At 33.8% G+C, this 21,804-nt stretch overlaps 1 protein-coding gene across 1 annotated transcript in view; it reads left to right on the plus strand.

Annotated features, from left to right (window-relative positions):
- Positions 1–21,804, plus strand: part of LOC100546043 (sodium channel protein type 1 subunit alpha) — a 63,557-nt gene that overhangs the window by 34,306 nt on the left and 7,447 nt on the right. The window contains exons 19-21 of the mRNA XM_085227780.1: positions 2,324–2,497; positions 4,360–4,482; positions 16,328–16,609. Coding sequence (XP_085083906.1) covers positions 2,324–2,497; positions 4,360–4,482; positions 16,328–16,609 — 579 coding nt within the window. The remainder of the gene's footprint in view (positions 1–2,323; positions 2,498–4,359; positions 4,483–16,327; positions 16,610–21,804) is intronic.

A 21,804-nucleotide genomic window follows, 5' to 3' on the forward strand; every position in this document is an offset into this window, starting at 1 on the left:
CTCATCTGGAGTACTGTGTCCAGTTCTGGGCTCCCCAGTACAAAAAAGACAGGGATCTCTTGGAAAGAGTCCAGCGGAGGGCCACAAAGATGGTGAAGGGCCTGGAGCATCTCCCCTATGAAGAAAGGCTAAGTAAACTGGGTCTGTTTAGCCTTGAGAAAAGAAGACTGAGAGGGGACCTGATCCAGGTTTATAAATATCTGAGGTGTGGCGGCCATAGTGGTGAGGCCAGTCTCTTTTCAGTGGTACGTGGAGACAGGACGAGGGGAAACGGACATAAGCTGCAGCATAGGAAGTTTCGCACGAATGTGCGTAAGAACTTCTTCACGGTGAGGGTGACGGAGCACTGGAACAGGCTGCCCAGGGAGGTTGTGGAGTCTCCTTCTCTGGAGATATTCAAGTCTCGCCTGGACGCCTACCTGTGTGACCTGGTGTAGGTAACCTGCTTTGGCAGGGGGATTGGTCTCGATGATCTCTAGAGGTCCCTTCCAACCCCTACAATTCTGTGATTCTGTGTAATTGATTAGAGAATTTAAATCCCCAGCTGAAAGTATTATGCCTGAAGCTGGGAGAGGGGCAACGTGAGAAGAAAACACATTTAGCTTTCTAGTTTTGCTGGTGTTTATTGATGTGTCTCAACGAAAATAAATGTCTCCTCTAAGAATAAGAATTTATCATTTATCCTTCTAGTTCAGACTTGTGTAGACTAAAAGGATATATGTAAAAAATTTTGTTGATCATTGTGCGGTAAGTATAACAAGCCTGTGAGAACAGAATAATGAGATTACGACCATAATATAGATCTATAATAATAAAAGAAACAACACTTATTAATATTATATTATTTTACAAATAAAAACAATGGCAATGAATATAGAAATTTCAGATTAACTGACAAATAAAGCCCTGAAATAACCTATAAGTATGTCTAGCATCCACTCAGGGAGATACAATTACCATTCAGTAAATTACTTAAGTTCCTGAATCGAATTACTTTGCAGTGGTATATTAGAAGCTCCTAGACAACTTTAAAGTAGAGCTAGTGGTTCAGAGTTTATGATTATACCTGACCTTAGTTTTGGTTAAATCTGTAAACACTTTGGTTTTCTCTGGTTTAATATCAAAATAACAATCAACTGTGCAACTTTTATACAACGCAGTCTGACAAATTTCCTGTGTTCTAAAACCCACTGAAATGATAAAAGATTCACATCTACACTATTGAATTTTGGTTGATGATACTGATTGAAGAAAAGAAAAGCAACACAGATTTAAATAAAATAAAATTACAGACAGGAAACCTATAAAAGTCCATCATTTGTGTTTTGAGATGAGATCTCAAAGTGTTAGCATCTCATGCTCCTGAGAGTAACATATGTGTCTGATCTAGATATTCAGAAGTACTGACCCTCAGATACCAATTGATAGACAAACACTAATCATTTGAACTGACTGAAGGGTTTCAAAATCAGGCTGAGTAAAAATGAGTTTTAGTATCAGTGAATACCCAAATATCTGCCGGCTGTCAGATTATTCCAGTTCTCTCATTCCAATAAAACCAATAACCTTTATAAGAAATAGTAGTATACTTAAGATTTAAAAGCAATTAACAGCAAAATTTATAAGATGACAGAAACAGTTGCTGAAAAGAAAATGTTATATGTTTGAACAACATCTTATCTCAAATTTCTAAAATTGAAAGCACAGAAAGCATAAATAACATTGCAAGGATTATAAAAAAATTTATGTACCTAATAAATAGTGAAAAATACCATAAAGCAGGTATTTGGGGTTTTTGTTGTAGTTGTTTGTTTGTTTTAAAAAAGAATAACTTGTTTTATGATTTATCACTTAAAATTTTCAAAAACTAGCAGGACTTAGCAGCATAAGATGAACTGCTTTGTCATTGTCCTGAAAATTTTACAGCTATGGCTGTAAGTGGCTGGATTTTGAAAATGGATCTCCCTACATATAAACCAGATTATCTCAGTAGAATTCTGCTCACTCCCATCCCGTTGTAGAATCAAAGCTGTTTCTGAGAATTGAAAACAATCTGAGTAGAATAACTGAACAGCAGCAATAAATAAATAAAAATCTCTGACCAGAGAAGTTGTTGCTTCTCCTTCCTGTAAGTTGGAAAATATATTTTTCTGTAGAGGAAAAACATACCGAGTTACTAGAAAAGAAACCTTGTAATAAAAGTAATATTCCCACACCTGTTCTTGAAGAAAATTTGCTTCCTTTCTTTTTGTTCCTTGTTAAAACCTAAACTATATGTTGTTGTCAAACCTAAAACAGATATGTTTGAATATTTTTCTTACAGGCTTTTGAAGATATATATATTGAACAGCGCAAAACTATCAAGACCATGCTGGAATATGCTGACAAAGTCTTCACTTACATCTTCATTCTGGAAATGCTGCTGAAGTGGGTGGCCTATGGCTATCAAACATACTTTACTAATGCCTGGTGCTGGCTGGACTTTCTGATTGTTGATGTATGTACTGTATTTCCTGGGTGCTATTTTTACTCTTTTATTTCATTACTTTTTCTACAACCATAATGTCTATTTGTATACCACCTAGTTTACTTTCCAGTTGAAAAAATAAGGTAGATGGGAAAAAAAATCCATAGTTCTTTGTCTTTCATTTTACCCGTACATTACTACATTCCTATACCACAGAATTAATAATAATGAAGTCCAGCTAACAAAAGAATGTAACATACTAACTCTACAGGTATTTGCAGTTCATCTCAGCATTGCTCACACCCACCTTAAGGCCCCAGGGCCCCACTTTCCTTCCTGTGGTCTAAATCACATCCAGCATTCAGATTAATGTCTCTTCTGTTAGACCCTCGTTACTGAAAAACAATTATCCAAACTATCCAACTACAAACTCTGTTTGTAGTGCATATGACTGAATAAAGTTTTTACAAAGAATGCAAAATGCATGTGAAGCATTGGTTATGTGGCTTACTTAGTATAAAAGTCCACAGAATATTATTGAACTTACAATCTTCACAGCTGTGTTTGAAATCGAACTCAATTATCTTTCCTTATGGGGTTATCTAATAGTTTTAAATCTACTGTGCTGTATCATGAATTGTGGGAGACAATTTCTCTATGAATTGATGCAATTTAAAATTAAGATGACAATTTAAAACAAATGTTCTCAGTTTGCCTCCTTAAGAAAACCTCCAGTGTGCAAAAATGCATACTGTACCAGTGGCTGGTAAAACTTACAGGAAAAAGAAATATTAAGGATGTTGAAATTTAAAATTAAAATGCATTTTGTCCTGCTTTCAGTGAATTAACAATGATAGAGATATTTTCTTTAATTTGGCATTAGATTATTGCAGCTTGAAAAATTAAATTTTCGATAGCATTATGAAGATACTGGAGAAAAAAAATCAGATTCCAAAAGGTCCTAGTTTTGCAGGTTAGTAAAGATGAGGTTTAGCAAGAAGAGAAAAGTTCAAGATTTCACATCTCATACTTGCTTCTAGACATGATTAATGAAGAGCATGTAGCAGGCTTTTCTTTCCATGTTGCTTTGTGGGTGGGTGTTTTTTGTTTGTTCGTTTGTTTTTAATAATTAAATAGTATATTTGACTATTAACATTTTTTTTTTGCAATAACTAGTTTAGGAATTGGAACAGGATAATGAAAGACCATTCAGGGGAAATGGAATGAAAACTGAAATTATTGTTTTGTCAAGAACCATTGTGAATGTAGAGGATATGTATATCTCATTGAGGAAATGCAGGAATGTAGAATACATACAGGCAGGTGAAGATGTGACTTTAGTAGTTCTGCTGCCTATTGGAACTATTTCTGTGATGTCTTTTAAAAAACAGCATATTCCAGGTTAATGTCAGCCTGTAAAGTACATAAATTTGGTTGTCAGGCTAAAACGTTAGTTAGTGTAACTGAATATAGAATAATCAATCTACCAGTTTCCAGAGAAACTGTTATTCTGTGACCCATCTGCTAACTCAAAACCGGCTTCAATCATTCCCCTTCTAGCTGTGGGCAATCAAAGGAGTATTATCAACTATAATTACTAATCCCAGCAGGATTGTAAAACAGAGAGGAGAAAAAAAATTGTCCTCAAATCACTATTAAAATATGAAATTCGTAATTCAACAGAGACTGTTACCTTATGGCATTTTTATTTAACTATTTATTTATCTTTCTCTTCTTTCTCATTAATTCTCTTTTTTTTATTTAAAAGACTTCGTATTCCTGAAGAAAGTGGTCCAAAATTAGATTCTTCTAAAGAAGTTTGTGTCTCACATCTATGGTATGTAAAGTAGTATGTATAATATAATAATTTTTACTTTCCTGTTTTCATATAGGTCTCTTTGGTTAGCTTAACAGCAAATGCATTGGGTTACTCTGAACTTGGTGCCATTAAGTCCCTTAGGACACTAAGAGCTTTGAGACCTCTAAGAGCCTTGTCACGATTTGAAGGCATGAGGGTAAGAAAAAATGAAAGAATCTGAAACTATGCATGCATACAAAGAATCCATGCATGCAGAATAAGGAATGACAAGTCCATGCAGAAAAGCTGCACTATCTTTTTATCTATTGCATATCTTTTACTAACAGATAAGCAAAAAGCTTCATCAATTCACCTAAATCCATATGCAGTATCACATAGCAGTTACATTCATTAAGGTTACTTTACTTTCTAGCCAATCTCAGGAGTTCTCCATTTACGGCTATGAAATTACTGATTATGAACTCTCTCAGCAGACTTTTAATAATGAATTAAAAAAGCATGTTACTCTATTTATATGGGGATTTAATTTAGCAATAGTTTGTAAAGCTGTTTTCTGCTACCAGTTGAAATCATTAATTTTTCTTCGTTTATTGTATTTTATAAACGAACTTTGGCCTACCAACACTGAACTTTATTAGATCATACCAGAGATGTATTCGTATCAGATAGTGGTTTAAATTTATTTCTGAGTTTGGCTGACTTTAAAGATAAAAGCTTCGAAAGTGAGTTTATTTCTCTAAAAAATTATTCTTTCTGTAAATTAAATGTTTTTCTTGCTTCAACAAATTTATATTCAATACAATGTGTATAAGGTTTTGTCATATTTATTCTGAGTAACTTAGAGGCCCTGCTTACTATACATCTCACTCAAGAAAGCATTTAAACTTTTTTTTTTTTTTTTTCATCTGTTTATGCCTTCTGTTCCTAAAAGCCACTGAATACAAACTAACTCTATATGCATGTCATTGAAATATGTTTTAAGAGAATGCGTTTTGCTACTTCATGGAAACATGGGAGGAAATAGCGTGCTAATGAATTTCAGCTCAATTACAAAATAGTGAAATAGCCTAGAATGCACTGTTTGAACAGTATTTAAATATAAACCTAAGATTAATGAAGTCAAACTGAGAATCTCAGAATTCTTTTCCTTAAATTGTATTCATCAGTCTACATATTTCTACTTCAGTAATCATCAGAAGAAATATTGCTAACCATTGAGTGCTAGATAAGTAAATTTCAGTTTCATTTTTCAGTTTTGCTGTAAGCAGTTTGTGAATTGGTAATTCATCAGAGTAAGAGCTGGTCAAATTCTACAGAATGTATGAGTTGACAATTAAGTTTAGAATGACTATTTGATTTAGCAATTTTCTCTGTCTTTTGTTGTACTTACTGTTCATGAACATTCTGACATGTTTTTTTACAGACAAGACAAATGTTGGGAAACTGCTCTCAGCTTTAATTTTTTTGATAACATTCTGGTCAGCTGCAGGAGGACTGGGAGACTAGTTTAGAAGCTATATAGGAAAAAGAAACAACTCTTCATCAGACTTTGGAAGCAAAACAATCGTTATTGGAAATACAATATTGAAAATTATTGCAAAATGTTTTATTCAATTTTTTTCTGTATCCTTACATGACTTAGTATGTTTCCTACTTAGAACATTTAGGATATTCATGCTCAAAGAAAAATACTTATTGTTTGAAATCTATGTATTACATTCCTTTGTTTCTCACTATGCCAGAGACCCAAACATATGGTAGAATTTCAGATACACAAGATGAATAATTCAAGAGCAACTTACTGTGTAGGAATCACAGACAAGACTGAAAAAGCAGTAATGGTTACAGCTCCATCTTCCAGTATTTATGATAATCAATGAAGTACCTGTTAGTAGTCACTTAGCAAATGTGACCAGCCAAATGCATAGTCTTTCTCTCACTATTAGTTATATGCACTTCTGAAAATATTTTTTTCAAAATGGTTGGCATGCGTTCACAGCACTTGCCTACTGACAGATATTAGCATTACTTTATGAATGACTCACGAACAGTAAAAAGATTCAAATAATAATTGACCAGCTCATTATAAGAATATACCCATATCAACTTACAGCCTTCTCAGAAACTGAGTTCAAAACCCATTAAAAGAGATTTTGTATTTGCCAACAGAAAGTAAAAATAATTTAGCCCTTCTTGCTTTTTTATATTTTTATATTACACAGACCTACGTTGACCAGCAAGCTGAGTTATTTTTTATTCAGCATGTATTTATTATTTTCGCCCAAGTTCAAAATTATGTGAAATTTGCCCTGAAAAGAAGAGATCTAATGTATTCAATGGAAGCCCACGTACATAGGCTGCTATGTACAATTTTCGAAAACAAGTTGTTAAACAAGCTAAGCTACTTTAAATTGATATCTGATTATCATTCTGGTGAATATAAAAAATGCAGCATTTTAGAACCACTAAACAGTAATAGCTATTTTTTTATCCAGAAATATCGAAACATACTTCACTCTTTAAGTCATGTTTTATTTTGCAGTTACAACTTACTTATGAAACAGCATAATTTCAAATTTGAGATAGATAATTTCCATTGACAAAGTGGAAATAAAATCTATGAATCATTGATGATGAGACAATTACAAATGGTTCATAGCCTGTGCTTTCTTTGAGCACATAAGTGAATTTAGCCATATTAAGGGCATTTAAATATCTACTAGTAATCTGCAGTCTAAGAAATTTTAATATTTCTATAGTGAGTCTCAAAACCAACTCCACCCAGATGCTGGAAGGCAAAGTAAAGAATTGCTTTAATTTAATTTAATTTTTTGTCATAGGGTTAATATTCTTATCTCAATTAATGCACATACTAAGTAGAATTATCTGCAACCTGAGATTTGAATATACCCATTGCTTTTTGTTTAGCTTTTTAGTATTTGCAATATAATGCTTTTGCGCTAGTTCTGAATTGGTATGCTACTTGTCAATGTAGAATACTGAGTACACATTGCTTTGCTGAGTTAGAGAATTAAGTGACAATAAAGCATGCATTTGTGTCCAATTTCACAAAATAAAGCATGTCATGCCGTGCTTGATTTATTTATTAGAGAAATAGTAGAAGGCAGCAAACAATCTGAAAACCACTTGCACTTTCAGTTTTGCATGCCTTATGCATATTTCTGGCTGATTGCTTTAAGCATTTACTGTATTTCAAATTTCCAGTCCAATTTCATAAAATGTAAAACTAAATTAGAGTATTTGGTGTCTTAAATATCTTCTAAAACTCAATAGCTATACCTCAGACTCCCCTACCATGAAAGCGATAATGAGGCATTTCCAAGAATACTCCAATCTTTGTTAGTAGGAATGAAAGTTTCTTATACAATTGAGTTATAAAACATAGCATCAAGTGTCTGTCATTATAGATTCACAACTAAAAATGAGCTATATATTTCTATTTTATATAGAATCTGTATAAAATCTTTGGAATCTGAATTCAGTCTTCAATGTAGGACAAACTGGTCTTTGTAGGAAACTTTTAAAATTTTCATAGAATGTCAATAATTGTGTTAATAATTGTACTATCTTCTTTGGAGTTTAGAAATATTCTTCAGGAACACGTCAGTAAAACAAAAAGGTTACTGCATTTACTGTCATATCCTTAGAAAACCCTTGATTTTTGGTTACAACCCTTGCAAGCACCAACTGTATGTTGCACCTTGCAAGCTGTCATGTCTGCAGGGTTTTTTATAGCTTCATTGGAAAGGATAAATCAACACAAACAAGCATTTCCTGTAAATTAACATCTTATCTTACAGATAATTATTATATATTTAATCTTGAGAGAGTTTATTCCCTACCGCCTGCATATTTTCCATGAGTATAGAGAGTTGTATTTTGTTAATCTGAAGATTATGCAGTGTGAGAGTTTTCTTGAGGGCTGCTGTTTTTGAAGATTGTGATCTTACTCACTACCTTCGAGTTTTAAGGAAAGTTGATTACAAGTGCAACATCTCCCAAAACACAGCTGAAAATTTTAGATAATTGAATGTAAGAAAACTTTGTGTGTGGATACTCATAAATCATACGGGAAATATCCTAGTATCTGGGGGTTTTCCTTAGACTACAATTCTGCATTTAGAAGAGAATTTTTAAAGGAGTTGCTTATATTATTGAAACCAAGGTGATTTTCGACTGGATTTGTGTTTATTGTATCTCAAAGAAAATCCTTACTGTTAGGATCACAATTAATGAAATATAAAGGACAATGGTATTAAATTTATGCCATTACAAAAGCAAAAAACAATTTTCACCAGATCTAGTGAACTTCACCAGTACTGTTCTCACGTCAGCTAATTATCCTGTTTTCATGTTTGTATTTCCAGTATTTACCAGCTCTTCCCAGGCAGAGAAATGCAACCATCTGATTTGTTGCTTGGCAGATAACTATTGTCTTTCATCACACAGTATGTTAAAGTGTATGATTTTTTCTGTATTATGTCTTCAGAAGTATTTTGCTATATACTTGATCTGTTGTGAGAAACAGATTCAAAGCTCCTATGGGAACAAATGTATTTTATTAAATCGAACAATGTAGTTTGCTTTTAATAGATAGTTAAGTGAATAAAAAATGCTTCTGTTCTTACTTTAACCAATTTAAACTTTGTTAGGAAAGCTGTCCGGAATGAGATTAGGAGAGACCTCCTGAGATAATGTGCTCAAACCACCCTGACACTGGTTTTGAAACTGCAGGGCAAAAATCCACCATCCACAAGCATGAAATTTCTCCAGCACAAAGTGTTACACAAATAGTTTTTGCATTAAATATTTGCAGAAGCATTTTCCTTTCTTTGAAGATAAAAATCCATCAGAGCCTTTCTTTGGGGTCAGCTACATGCATACAGCATTAATTAAGGACAAGAAGTAACTGTTGTATTAGCTTGATAAGGGACTGAGTTTATTCTCGACTTAGATCTTTTGTATCTTGCTTCATCTTTGCTCATTAAGACTAAGAATTGTCTTTCCTTGTCTCTCTCTGATCCCTTCCATTTGCCTGTCTTCTCTTTGCATATTCTCATTTAAATCTAAAGTTTTCCTTACAATTGATGCTCTAAATGGCAGATTTCTTAGAATCTTCTAACAATCTTCACCTTGTATCCTTAACACAGTCTTCATTCTATGCTGGCTGAATAATTCGGGTGAATCTGCATTTTCACATTCAGTATAGATCCTCCCTTCAATCATTATTTGGAGCATGTCAAGCAGATTAAAGTTTTTCCCAGAGAGATATTCAATTTTCATCTTTTATTGTCTCCAAAGCCAGTTCATAGTGCTCATCATGCATATGCAGCATCTTCCCAATTTTTTATTGTTTACTTACACTATGTATCCTTGTTTACTTACACAATTTATCCGTTCTAAGCTGCTCACCTTTGCATTCCCAACAATTTTTTTATTTAGCTCTATATTCTGCAGCTTGTCCAAAATGTTTACTCTGCTGCTGAGGAGGAACTAAGCTTTTGCCTACAAACTTTGCAGAGTGCATGTGGGGAAGGAGAGCAGGAGTGCAGGTATTGATCATGACACTGCAGACACTAAACAGCCCCTTCCTTTGAACAGCGACTGTAAATACTGTAAGGGAGTGCATATTACAGTACTTGTACAAGATGTTTACCTTACATGTATACCATATCTTGAAAAGAAAACAGTGGCTATTGATAAAATAATATTCAGTGCTTTATTATTTTTATATTTTATGAAAACTGGTTGCTCCCAGGTGTCCTGTTTTATAACAAAGAAAATAGTCCTTTGAATTTTCAAGCTCTGGGGAATTTTGAATCAGTAGAAACTCAGGTGAAATCCCTGTTTTACAAATCGAGTGCCAGTCCTTTCAGCTTTCTATCTTGTTCTTTGTTGTTTAGGATTAAAAAAAAATTGATACAAGGTTTAATGTTTAGATGGTAGATTCTAGAGGGAAAAAAATGTTTTCTTGTGTCTGCATGTGTATACATATGTACAAATCTATTTATTTGGAGTAAAGCACCAGCAGAAATATTGATTTGATTTTTACACCTACCATTCACTGTTTTTTGAGTTCAGACCCACCTCCTTCTCAGTTAAAAATCTCTGCCTATAAGAAGGAATTAGGCCTATTTTGTTAGAGATTTTGTGTGCTTTAATTAGAGATAACAGAAGATGCTACTGTGATAAAAAATGAACTCAAACACCTAGTATCAAATGGAACCTTTATCAGCAGAATTACTTAAGTAGTTCACAATCTTTATCTGAGTTATTTAAATGTTTAAACTTTCCTTCACTTTGTTAACATTTCAACTAATTTGGATATTACCAAATTTAATCACTGCACTGCTGGATGATCTGATAATTTATTAAAATTGTATTTGCTGAGGGTTATTGTTTTGTTTCTGTGGATTTTTTGTTTGTTGATTAAGATTTTATCATCGCTGATTATCCTGCAGGTCCATGCGTTTCCTCTTTTTACCTGATTAAGCAAACAAGAAACTTGATGAAATTGCATGTCTCTAAAGCATCTTAAGGTATTTCTCGTCTAGAAATCAAGTGCTGTTTTGTACATCACACTGCATATCTAAAAAGTTCTAGATTATGTATACAACCTAAGCAGTGAAAAATCAGTAACTGTCATCACATAAACCTCAAGCAACCTGTGAACTCCAAACTCTAAAGATAAAGCTAAGAGATACTCTGCAAGAAATTCCCAGTTCTTCATAGATAAAAGTATAGAATCAATGTCATGCCTGGAAACTAAGGAGCCATTCAAGTATTTATTGTTGTAGGTACTTTAAAGAATTCCTGGCAACTTTCTCATCTATACTACCTACCTTTCTATTTCTAATTACCTTTCAAAAGGGATTAAAAGTGCAACCTTTATTTTGGATGTGGTTTAGCAAAAAAAGCTCAGGTTGTTTCAGTTTGGTTGCTTTTGTATTTATGTTTTCCTCTTTGATCTGAAGGTCTTCCTATCACATGGACATAAAAGAGCAGAATGGATGCAAATCTCTTTTCATTTTGGTTCTCATCATGAATTTTCTGATCAGATGCCATCTTCAGAGCACCAATCTATTTTTGTAAGCACTAGCCTTTGGAAAACACCATTATTTACATACAGAAAAGTTTCTGTTTCATATTTCTAACTTGTCTGATAGGGACATCTGCTTATGTTCCATGATAGATAAACTAGAAAATGCAGAACATGCATATGATAGAAGATCCAAAGACAGTGAAAAAGCAATCAGAAGTATGTGAAGGAGAGCCAGACATTGATTTCAAGCTGCAGGATAGTCTATTGCAGACACTTATACTCCCATAACTCAAATAAAAAAGCTGATGCACAGGTCGACTTTAAATTGTTGGTTCATGAATGCCAGGAGCAAGGAGTTACAAATAAGACAAGGCCTTGTTCCAGTGACTATCACTAACTATCAAGAAGTGCTAATCTTTTTGATTCAGGTATGGACTTTCTTCATGGTCTCTCTCAGATCCCTATTTGATCCCCTGACTGGGAAAGTTACTATGTTCCTTAGGTATTTTCCTCCCTTGCTTCAAGTCCCTTATGATTCAAGAGAGAAAGCAACTGATAGCCTCCTCCTGGTCAAGTCAGTGTGGTTACAGCATCTTCTAACCTTCCTTGTTGGATGTTCTCAAAGTCCTTTACTATAAGAACATTTTACACTCAGATCATATAAATCACCTGAGCTTCCATTCCTGCCCACCCACAGCACACCTGCCCATTCATTCCAGTCGTCTTACCTCAGTGGTGGACCAAGCATTTAAACCAATGGCTGCTTGCTCACTTTTTCATCTTTCTTTGCAAGTTCTCTCTCCACCAGATTTCTGTACATCTGTACTTTGGCCAGGAGAGGAGGAGAGATTCATTGTCTTCTTACGTCATGCTTGTTTGGGACAAAGTAATGTTCATATCTTACTCTGAAATCCTGCTCAAATCTTGTTCAGTGTTTAATTTGAGTCAGGAATGAATCTTTCTTTTTTCCTTGGATGTTTCTTATACTGCATACACTGTTGACAGTACCTTTCTTCAACCTTTGTACTGCTGAGAGATGAATGGCTTTTCTGTCTGAAGACTGTAGCTGTGTGACTATACAGACAGTCACTTTAAAAGAAAGAAATTATTTATCTTTTAGATACATGCATGTAAGCCTATTCCTTGTTCTTCTTCCTTGGAGTTCCTGAAGGTTTCCTCAGGCTTTCTCAACTATCAAGGGACTGAGTATGGATGGATTATGTCTTACACTTGTTATGACCATATGTCAAGCACGCACAGAAGATTTTATTTTATCCATGAAGGTATTGGTGAAGTAAAAACTATTTACCTTTCTGTGCTTGTTTATGTAAATCTTATGTGAGACTGTATACACATAACAATTAAATAATCACTGTAACCTCTGAGGGGCTTCTTCAGAGGAAATCAGGCACATCAAATCTTTGAGTAACTAAGTCTAAAAATACATGTTGGTAACTCCCAAAATGGAGGTAAATAAAGTACTTCATCATTTTTAGTAGAAAGAATTTTCCAGACATAATCTTATAATTTTCTTCTTCATCCTAAAGAGTGTAACTTCCTCCTCATTTGCACCATGGTCAAAGAGTTTAGAACTTCTTCACAAAAGCTACAATTTTTATGGATAAAATTGTTAAGTACTACTGAAAACTTTTCCTTGTTTGTTTACAGATTGCAGGAAACCCAGGTTAAATGTAGAAGTTCCTAGAAATCCTTTGGTTACTCAAATAGATGCCAGAATCTGTTGAAGCCATTTTGCTGTGAGAATATTTATGTCTATGAGACTTATGTTTTTGAGATATTGTGCCACAGCAAGGCTGTATCTAATAAAGATACTTATAATAAGTATAATATAATAATATAATAATACTATAAATATAATAATACTTATATAAAGATACTCTTATAATTTACTCCCAGAGCAGGGATAAGCTGTTACTCTGCACAGTTCCCATTATACAAATGTAAATATATATAAAGGAATAATAGAAAATAGACTCAAAAGAAAAGCATCTTTCAAGATAAAAAAAATGACATTTACAATCACATTGATCTGTTCCAGATTTGAAGAGTAAAAATAAGAGCTTTGATAACCAACATTTTGGTAACCTAGTAAGGACTGTTTCCAACAAAAAGAGACTGACAATTTTTGACTTGCTAGATTTTTAATTAAGAAATGTAATGATCTCTCTTCTGCATTCAGTTCACTTTTTATTGGTTTTCTTTTTTTCTGTCCATTTGCTGTAACTTACATGTGCAGGTGTTGTGTGTGTATTTATGGTTGCTATCCTGGATATATGTTATGTAGGATAATAAGGACCATATCCCAATATACTTCAGTTAGTCCCAAAGAAAATAGAGGAAATAAAGCAAAAACAAAACAAACCAACCAACCAACCAACAAACAAAAAAAAACACAATGAAAAAGCAAAATTGCCTCCAACTGCATACAACAAAGAAATTAAAGGCTTCTTTCCAAGGTGAAATTCACAGTCAGCCCAGCATCTGACCAGCATGTAAAAATCCAGTTCTACATTATATATATTAAAGGACAAAGACTCAACACTGGTGGGGAAAAAAAAAATAAATCAAAAATTCATCGAACAACAAAAAACAAAACACAAACAACAACAACAAAAAACTTGTAAAAGTTTTAATTTTGTTTTCTTCTTTTCTTAAAAAACCTTCCAGGGGGACTGGATAGCTCAAGGGGTTGTTAATAGGATACAGAGCCTTTCATCTCTAGGTCACCAGTTCGCATCCAGGCCAGGTCAGTAGTGACCAGAAATTGTTACCATTTGATGGGTTTTCAGTGACCTATATGAAATACGTTGTTGGAACCATTGTCAGAACAGTTGCTGGAAGCTGTTCACTTCTTATTTGAGAACAAGAGGCTGATCTTTTGGCAGTCACAACAGCAAGACTGCATTACCTGTTCATCTGAAGATGTGAGACACTTCAATGTCCTTTTGTAGAAATCTTTCTACAACTATGATCAATCCATAATTGGTGTAACAATCACTGTAGCTGCTAATATTCTGCTGCCTATTCTGGATCTGTGCTTTGGTCCAACGGATCTCAGGGTTGTTAAAAAGGTAACTGCTACAGGCACTCAATTAATGCAACAGCATTCTTCGCTTTGAACACAGGTAACCTTCATTTAATTGATTTGCCAGAATAAATTCCCACCTTTCTTTCTTGACATCTCTTTTTTCAGGTTTTTTTACCAAGATTAGGTAGTGGAATTCAATCTGCATAACACATCCAGCACATTTTTATAAGAAGGAAAAAAAAGAAAAGGTACAAGCAGTACTTTAATACAGCATTATAGGACAGGCCAGACTTGGAATAAATTCCAAAATCACTGCATTACTGATTTTTATGTTTTTCTTAATTTTGTCAAGTAGCAACAGATTTGTTCTCCCTGCAGGCCAGTAAAACAATATTTCCCTCACTCCTTTGAAAATGGGTTCTTGTAATCTAGCTATTACTGAGACCCTGTTAGTCTTCTTAAAAATGGGTAGCTTATACCTATATCATGTAGTACTTTATATTTTCTGCAGTAGAAATCTCCTGAAGTGAGAATACTTCCTTAAAGCTATCACTAACACAGAAGCTGCCAATGAAAGCTTAATTTTTTAAAAATGATAGCAGTAATTCTTTACAAAGTTCCAATTTCCACCATCTATTAATGGAGGAAGCCTGTAAAAATGGCCACAAGTTTTGGGAAGAGGAAGGTACTGAGTGATAAGTAACTCAGCCACAACACTCCACTTCCAAAGGCCTTCAAGAGGCTGTGCAGTACAGGTAGTAAGATGGAGCAACTCTGAGCTTGCTCAAAATTATCTTGGTAGCAGGAAAGCCTCCTCCATGTTGTGGAGAGCAGATAACAAAGATAGACTAAGACACCTTAACAAATCCCAAGTATTCACACCAATCCTTTTCTCTCTCATGCCAGGGATTGGATTACTAAGAATCAGACCCCAACTGTACATTTTACCTTACCTTTTCGCAATTCACAAATTTCCAAAAAATTTTACAGGGAAAAAAAAAATAATTAAGATAACCTACACTTAGTAGATGAGATCTGTTGTTGGATACTTATGGAGAATAGTTTGCTTAGCTGTTCAGCCAAACAAATATTTGCAGGAGTTTTTCTAGCTCTGACAGACACGTGTGATTGTTTACTGTATGTATCAGAAAAATATGTTTTTTTCTATATAAGTAATTTGGTATCTTGCCTCCAAGGGCCTAAGCAGGCAACTGGCCTAGAGCAATTTAAAATACCAAATCAAAACCTCAAATATGTCCTTGGTGTATATTTAGATAAATAAAGGGTGTTACTGACAAACTCAATACATGAAACAATAAGACTGGAGCTTGAAATAAATTCTGTTGATTCGATTAGACATATTGCAAAACTGTCTTGCTTTTTTATACAAAGAAATTAATCTTTGTGATATTCTTGCATGGAATAATAAGGCAATAAAGATACGTATATAATTCCTGCATAATCCTTTTAAAGTAGAGCTTAGTTTCTAGATTCATGGCATTTATTTTTTCAGCTTAAATTTAAAAGTTATGTTGATAATGTTTAGGGTTTCCTTTTTTGTTTAGACATTTTTAAGCTATAATTTGATGCTCTTTTTAAAAATTTTCTTATGTCTCTATTTACATTTAACATTTACTTTTATTTAGAACATATCAGTATTGGGCTTCACTTTATTAAAACCAAGTCTTCTATTTTGTGTTTTCTTATAACTATTTTAATTTTCTCATTTATTTTCCTTTCATTACACGTACTAATGTTAAGTATTTAAAAGACCAGTGCAATGTTACAATTATTAATGTACTGCATTAACATTTATGGTATTTGTTTCTGAACAAGCATTTTTTAAGCATTGGTATAACAGTATACAAAACTTTATTGCTGTAAATGTTCTTACACTCTTTTCTTTTTCCCCCTGTATTTGTGTACTAGGTGGTTGTGAATGCCCTTTTAGGAGCAATTCCATCCATCATGAACGTGCTTCTCGTTTGTCTTATATTCTGGCTAATTTTCAGCATCATGGGAGTAAATCTGTTTGCTGGGAAGTTCTACTACTGTGTTAACACCACAACTGATGAAAGGTTTGAAGTCGACCAAATCAACAATTTTAGTCAGTGCGAGGAACTCATAAAAAACAATCAAAGTGCCCGATGGAAAAACGTGAAAGTAAACTTTGATAATGTAGGATTTGGGTATCTTTCTTTGCTTCAAGTAGTAAGTGATCACTCTTTGTTATATCACTCTTATTGTTTTTATGTAACAGTGAAAAGCAATTCTAGCAACAAAAGCAGAATACACATTTTTATCTGCAACTTAGTAATTTATTAATACCACTGCACTGATAATTTATTAGTCTTTCATACTGATCAGCAAAGTCTACTAAGAAGAATGAGGAACTTTTAGGACATGGGAGAGAACAAGTGTTCCCTTTCTATCTCTGAATGTTTCTAGAAGTACTAGGGCTGGTATATAGTTATGTGACTATTTTCAGTGCTGAAAAGAAATCTGCGTTAGTGTAATTAAGTCACAGAAAAGAATTCCAGGTAGAAAACACCATCTCAGTGATGTGGCTGCCACCACTGCAGTTACAAGATCTAAGAAACAATTTCTATCTAGAGAAGAAATAGAAGAAAAATAACATTAGATGCTATAGTCTATGAAATATTTTCCCTGCTATTCCTGTGCACAGGCACCCAAAGACAATATATGCAGAAAGGCTTATGTCTTCACTATCAAAAATTATATGCTCAGAACATGAAATACCCCTGTGTGCACTGGAATACCTTACAATCTGACCCAGCCAAGAAATTGCAGGACTCTAACCTGAATTGTGCACAGTGAGCAATCTGTCTTTTTGGGGTCTAATTCTGAGAATTAATTTTCATTTTTAATGTTTTAAAATAAGTTTCTAACTTTTATACTGGCATAAGAAATCTTATTAATGCAGATTGTTAACATGATGCAGTGGCATTAACATGGGCCTGCCCATGTTCTAAGACAATAAATCTGAGCACTGGTAACTGCCTCTCTGATCAAACAGAGCATCTCATTGCATGACTCTGATAACACTGATGATTTGAAACTCATCATGATTATTTACTGTCATATCAGGAAGAGTAGAGAGGGACTAGTAGAATTTGAGAAATATACAAAGGAATACAGTTTGACTTTGATAACAAAATTGGATTACAGTGGAATGACTGTGAATATTGTTTTCTCTGATTTTTGAAAACCATTGCTAGAATCTCCACTTTGGAAGGAGGGTCAGTATGCTTTATTAAACATGTTCAGCTGTAAAGGATGTCAGGAAAATTCCTTTCAAGTGGTTTGCATCTCTTCTTTCACTAGTAGCTTAGCTTATTCTGGGGCAGGTATAAGATAAGGTACATTTTTTCCTGGTTTTATGGCCTCAGCCTGCACCTTCCCACTACTTTGCAATGTCATATATATTCCAGTGTCTCAGCTATGCATAGCTTATTTCATTTCCACTGAAAAGCAGAGACTATTTTATTCCTCAGAAAAATTTATTTCTTACATGAAAATTTAGATTCTTGGATTATTGCATTGCTCTGGGAGGCAAGTTGGGTGAAATTTCCAATTGCACGTATGCTTCCAAAGGAAAAAATAACCATTACCAAAGAGGGACCTAGCTCTCGTGAGAGGACAAGACAGTTGTTTTAAAAATATCTGCAACACAGAAATTCTGCGTAGATATGAAATACTTGCCATGTTGATGGAGTTTTTGTGTTAGTGGAATTCCAGTGGCATCACCATATATTTTCACTTTTTTGTACTATTAAGATGCATGGAGACGTGTAAAAGGATTTTTGTTCAACATTCAGAAAAAAAAAAAAAAAAAAGACACTTTTGTCATTCCATGAAACAAATACTTGAAACTGCATCTTTTAGGGTTTGATAAGTAAGCCACTAGTAGTGATTCTGCATGTATGGAATGATACATGCCCTAGACTGGAGCAAAGAAAGCAAGTATCAGCTTGATTTTCAGCTAATGCTTTAAATGTGAAAAATCTATGATTTTTTTTCACTCTTAAGAACAGAATGAAGGCCATAATTCATAAATGTTTCTCGAGAAGATGTTTACAAGGTGATTTTCACTTCAATATTTAAAGTACTTTGGATGAGGAACTGGTAAAGGATTCTAAGTGTTTAGAAGAAACATGAGAAGTAGATGGGTATGTCTTGATTTACATATCCTCCTTAATCAGCTTGCATTAATAGTAAAAATGAGTAAACCCTAAAAATTACTAAAAAGTATCTGTGAATATGTCAGAAACAAAGATAAAGCTATTGAAACTTGGATATTTGGCAAAAAATACTGTTAAAAAGCCTGAAAAAAATCTAATAAAGTCATAGTTGCTACTGCAAAAGCTTTCTGTGCAGCCAGTGTGAACATTAATGGCTATTTTTATATTTTTTTTACATGATTAATTGAAAAGTCTACTGAAGTCATTTATTTCTCCCCTCTAGCAGTCTCAAGTACAGAATTGTTTAGGTTGTGGTGGACCAAAGAAAGCAACCTCATAGAGGTGAATATCATTGTTCTAATGATAAGCTCATGGATGAATTACAGATGAAAGATTCTATTGCAAGAGGTTAGAAGCAACAGAAAGCTCTTACAATCCAGTGTTTTTTCCATTATTCATCCTGTTCTCTGACTCAGACCTTGCAAGCCAGTCAAAGAAGAATAATGTAAATTCGGTCAGCTTTTCTGTGTTACAGATAATACAATAGAAGCCTTCATTCATTCTCTTCATCAGTAAGGTATTCGATCTTGAGTGAATACTAATGGAAATATTGTTTTAATGCAATTTATACATATATATATATCCAAACAAGAACAAACCCAAACTCCAAGCCCCAGTGCTGAAAAACTTCAGATTTTTTTTTCTTTTTTGGTATAAATTTGTTTGAGTATTTTTCTGACCCTGAAGAAAATCATCAGAGCAAAAGCTGAAGAAATTCCTTTCACAACTTTCACACATCAGTACGTGAAGAGGAACAGGCTGATGTACACAAAGAGATGTGGCATCTGTCTGCCTTGAAAATTTTATGGTATTATTTCTTTTTAACTTAAACCCAGTGTTTGGATTATTTGGTAAGTAGATCTTCTGAAGACCTGCTTTTATCCAGGATAAAATGTGGCAAATTAGTCTCAAAACAGTATCACATTATTCTGTTATTTCTGGTAAAGAAATGTAGTGTTGCCATTCTGGCTTTACTTCCAAATTCATTGGAAATTATCCATCATGAGAATAATTTTATGTACTTCTAACTACAGTAGCTTGGGAGAATTTTGTTTTGTTGTTTTCTAGCTACTTTTGAATCTGTTTGAATTTGTCATTCAAATTTCCTTGAGGAAATTTAGAATATGTGCACATTTAGAGTAAGTGTAATCTCTGAACTCAGTGAATTACTTCTGATTAAGAGTCACTGAGGATATACAATATATTTGTACAAATACTAAAAGGAAACTCAGATTTTGATCTCTTTGTCATATTTGTGTGTTTTCTAGTTCAGCATGCACAAGTAATACCTTATTTCTGTTGCGGAAAATTTGAGCCTAGCAAAACCAGGCCTAAGCTTCTAGTGAATGCATTAAGAATAACACTCAGTAAATTTGGTGCTTTGATACTGAATCTCTGGTTCAATTATTTGCTATTGCTCAGGCAACGTATTTAGAAAATGGAAATTCTCCCACTGAATTGAGGCTTCTGGTTTGGGAATTACAGAATCTTTTTTTTTCCCCCACAGTTAAATAATTAAATTCACAACTGTTTTTGTATAATGATGATGATAGTGACTGTTTCCTAATGATTTGCAGGATGGATCTAGAAGAAGAACAAATACTATGATGAGGCAGTGTATTTTATTATTGAAATTTCATTAAGTTTGGGGATTTCTGTTCCTTCACTTCTTCAAGACTGATAAAATCTTATTGTTTTATGAAACTGGATTGTGGCAAATACAGATTTCACTTCAGACATTTTGAAATACAAGAAAGCAATGTTATCTTTATATGCTTCCATCTTCACACTCTTTTCGTGTTGACTAATAATGATAACAATATAAAAGTTGTGATACTTCTTCCTATCTTCTTCCTAGCTCTAATTGAAACATGCTCTCTTACTGATGACGATGAAACATAACAGTTTAATATTAGGCTTTTTTTTTCCTTTCACTCTAGTTTAGTCTAGGATATACTTACAAATTTACAGAAAAACCTTTTGGTTTGCCTGAAAGATGATACGCAGTAACCATCATATGTATGAACTAGAGACAATGGCGTGCACCTCACCAAAGAGCCACTCCATCATTTGCATCATCTCTCAGATGTAAAAATATGCATATTACTTGCATTTAGTGTTTGAGGTCAAAGTGCTGACTACAACCACAGTCATGACTTTCAAAAAAATGCAAATAATATAACCAGACAGAAACAAAAGTAAACTCTGTAAGGCATATGAAGTAAGCATCCTGCCCTATTTAGACCTGCTAAGGTCTCAGCTGAAATAATGAGTCCAGTTTTGGCTACCATTTCAAGAGATAAAGTGATGAAGGAGAGCACAAAATAATGAGAATGATCTGAGTTTTGGACGAGGTCTGCATGGAATGATTCAAGGAAGAGTGAAGATGTGAAGATTATTTAGCCTAAAGAAAAGGCAGCAGAAACTAGTTTGCAAAGAAATATTACAAAAGAATGATTGGTACTGTGTTCTCCGTCTATAACAGCTATGACGAGCGATAGCTTTAAATGGCAACAGTAGGATTTAAATGTTGGAAACAATAAATACAAGTGCTGATATAAATATTTTTGATAAGGCTGTGGAGTTTCCATCCTTGAAAGTCTTTGAGAGCGATTTAAACCTCTATCAGGAATTAAATAAATAAAATAAATCCCTTGCAGTTCAAGTATTCCACAAGGACTTTAAATTCATCCATCTATCTCTTCAATTCTACTTGTTTCAAAATTTTTTGTGATATTTTTGTCCTCTAACACTGTATTTTGATTTCACAATTGCACTCTAAGTTGCCTGAATCACTTCTTTTTTTTTTTTTTTTTTTTTTTTTTGCATTGGCTCCAAATGTGGAGGTCATTGCAAAATGGATTTGCTCCTTTCTAGTATTCCACTGTTTCAAAAGTATAAGGCAACTCTTTTCAAAATAAAATGATTCCTTTTCATTTAAAATCCATTGCAGGATGATACCAGCTGCTTTGTATGATGCATAAGCAAAGCTTTTTTGATACCTCTGATAGGAATTAAACTTCAAGATGTTGGAGATACAGCAATAACCATAGACGAATAATGTTCCCATCCTGACTTGTTTCTATGACTAATCTCTATGACAAGGAATATGAATGAACCTAAGATCTACAGCCTTCTTTAGTA

Source organism: Meleagris gallopavo, chromosome 7 (genome assembly GCF_905368555.1).
Source record: "Meleagris gallopavo chromosome 7, MGAL_WU_HG_1.1, whole genome shotgun sequence".
Classification (NCBI taxonomy): domain Eukaryota; kingdom Metazoa; phylum Chordata; class Aves; order Galliformes; family Phasianidae; genus Meleagris; species Meleagris gallopavo.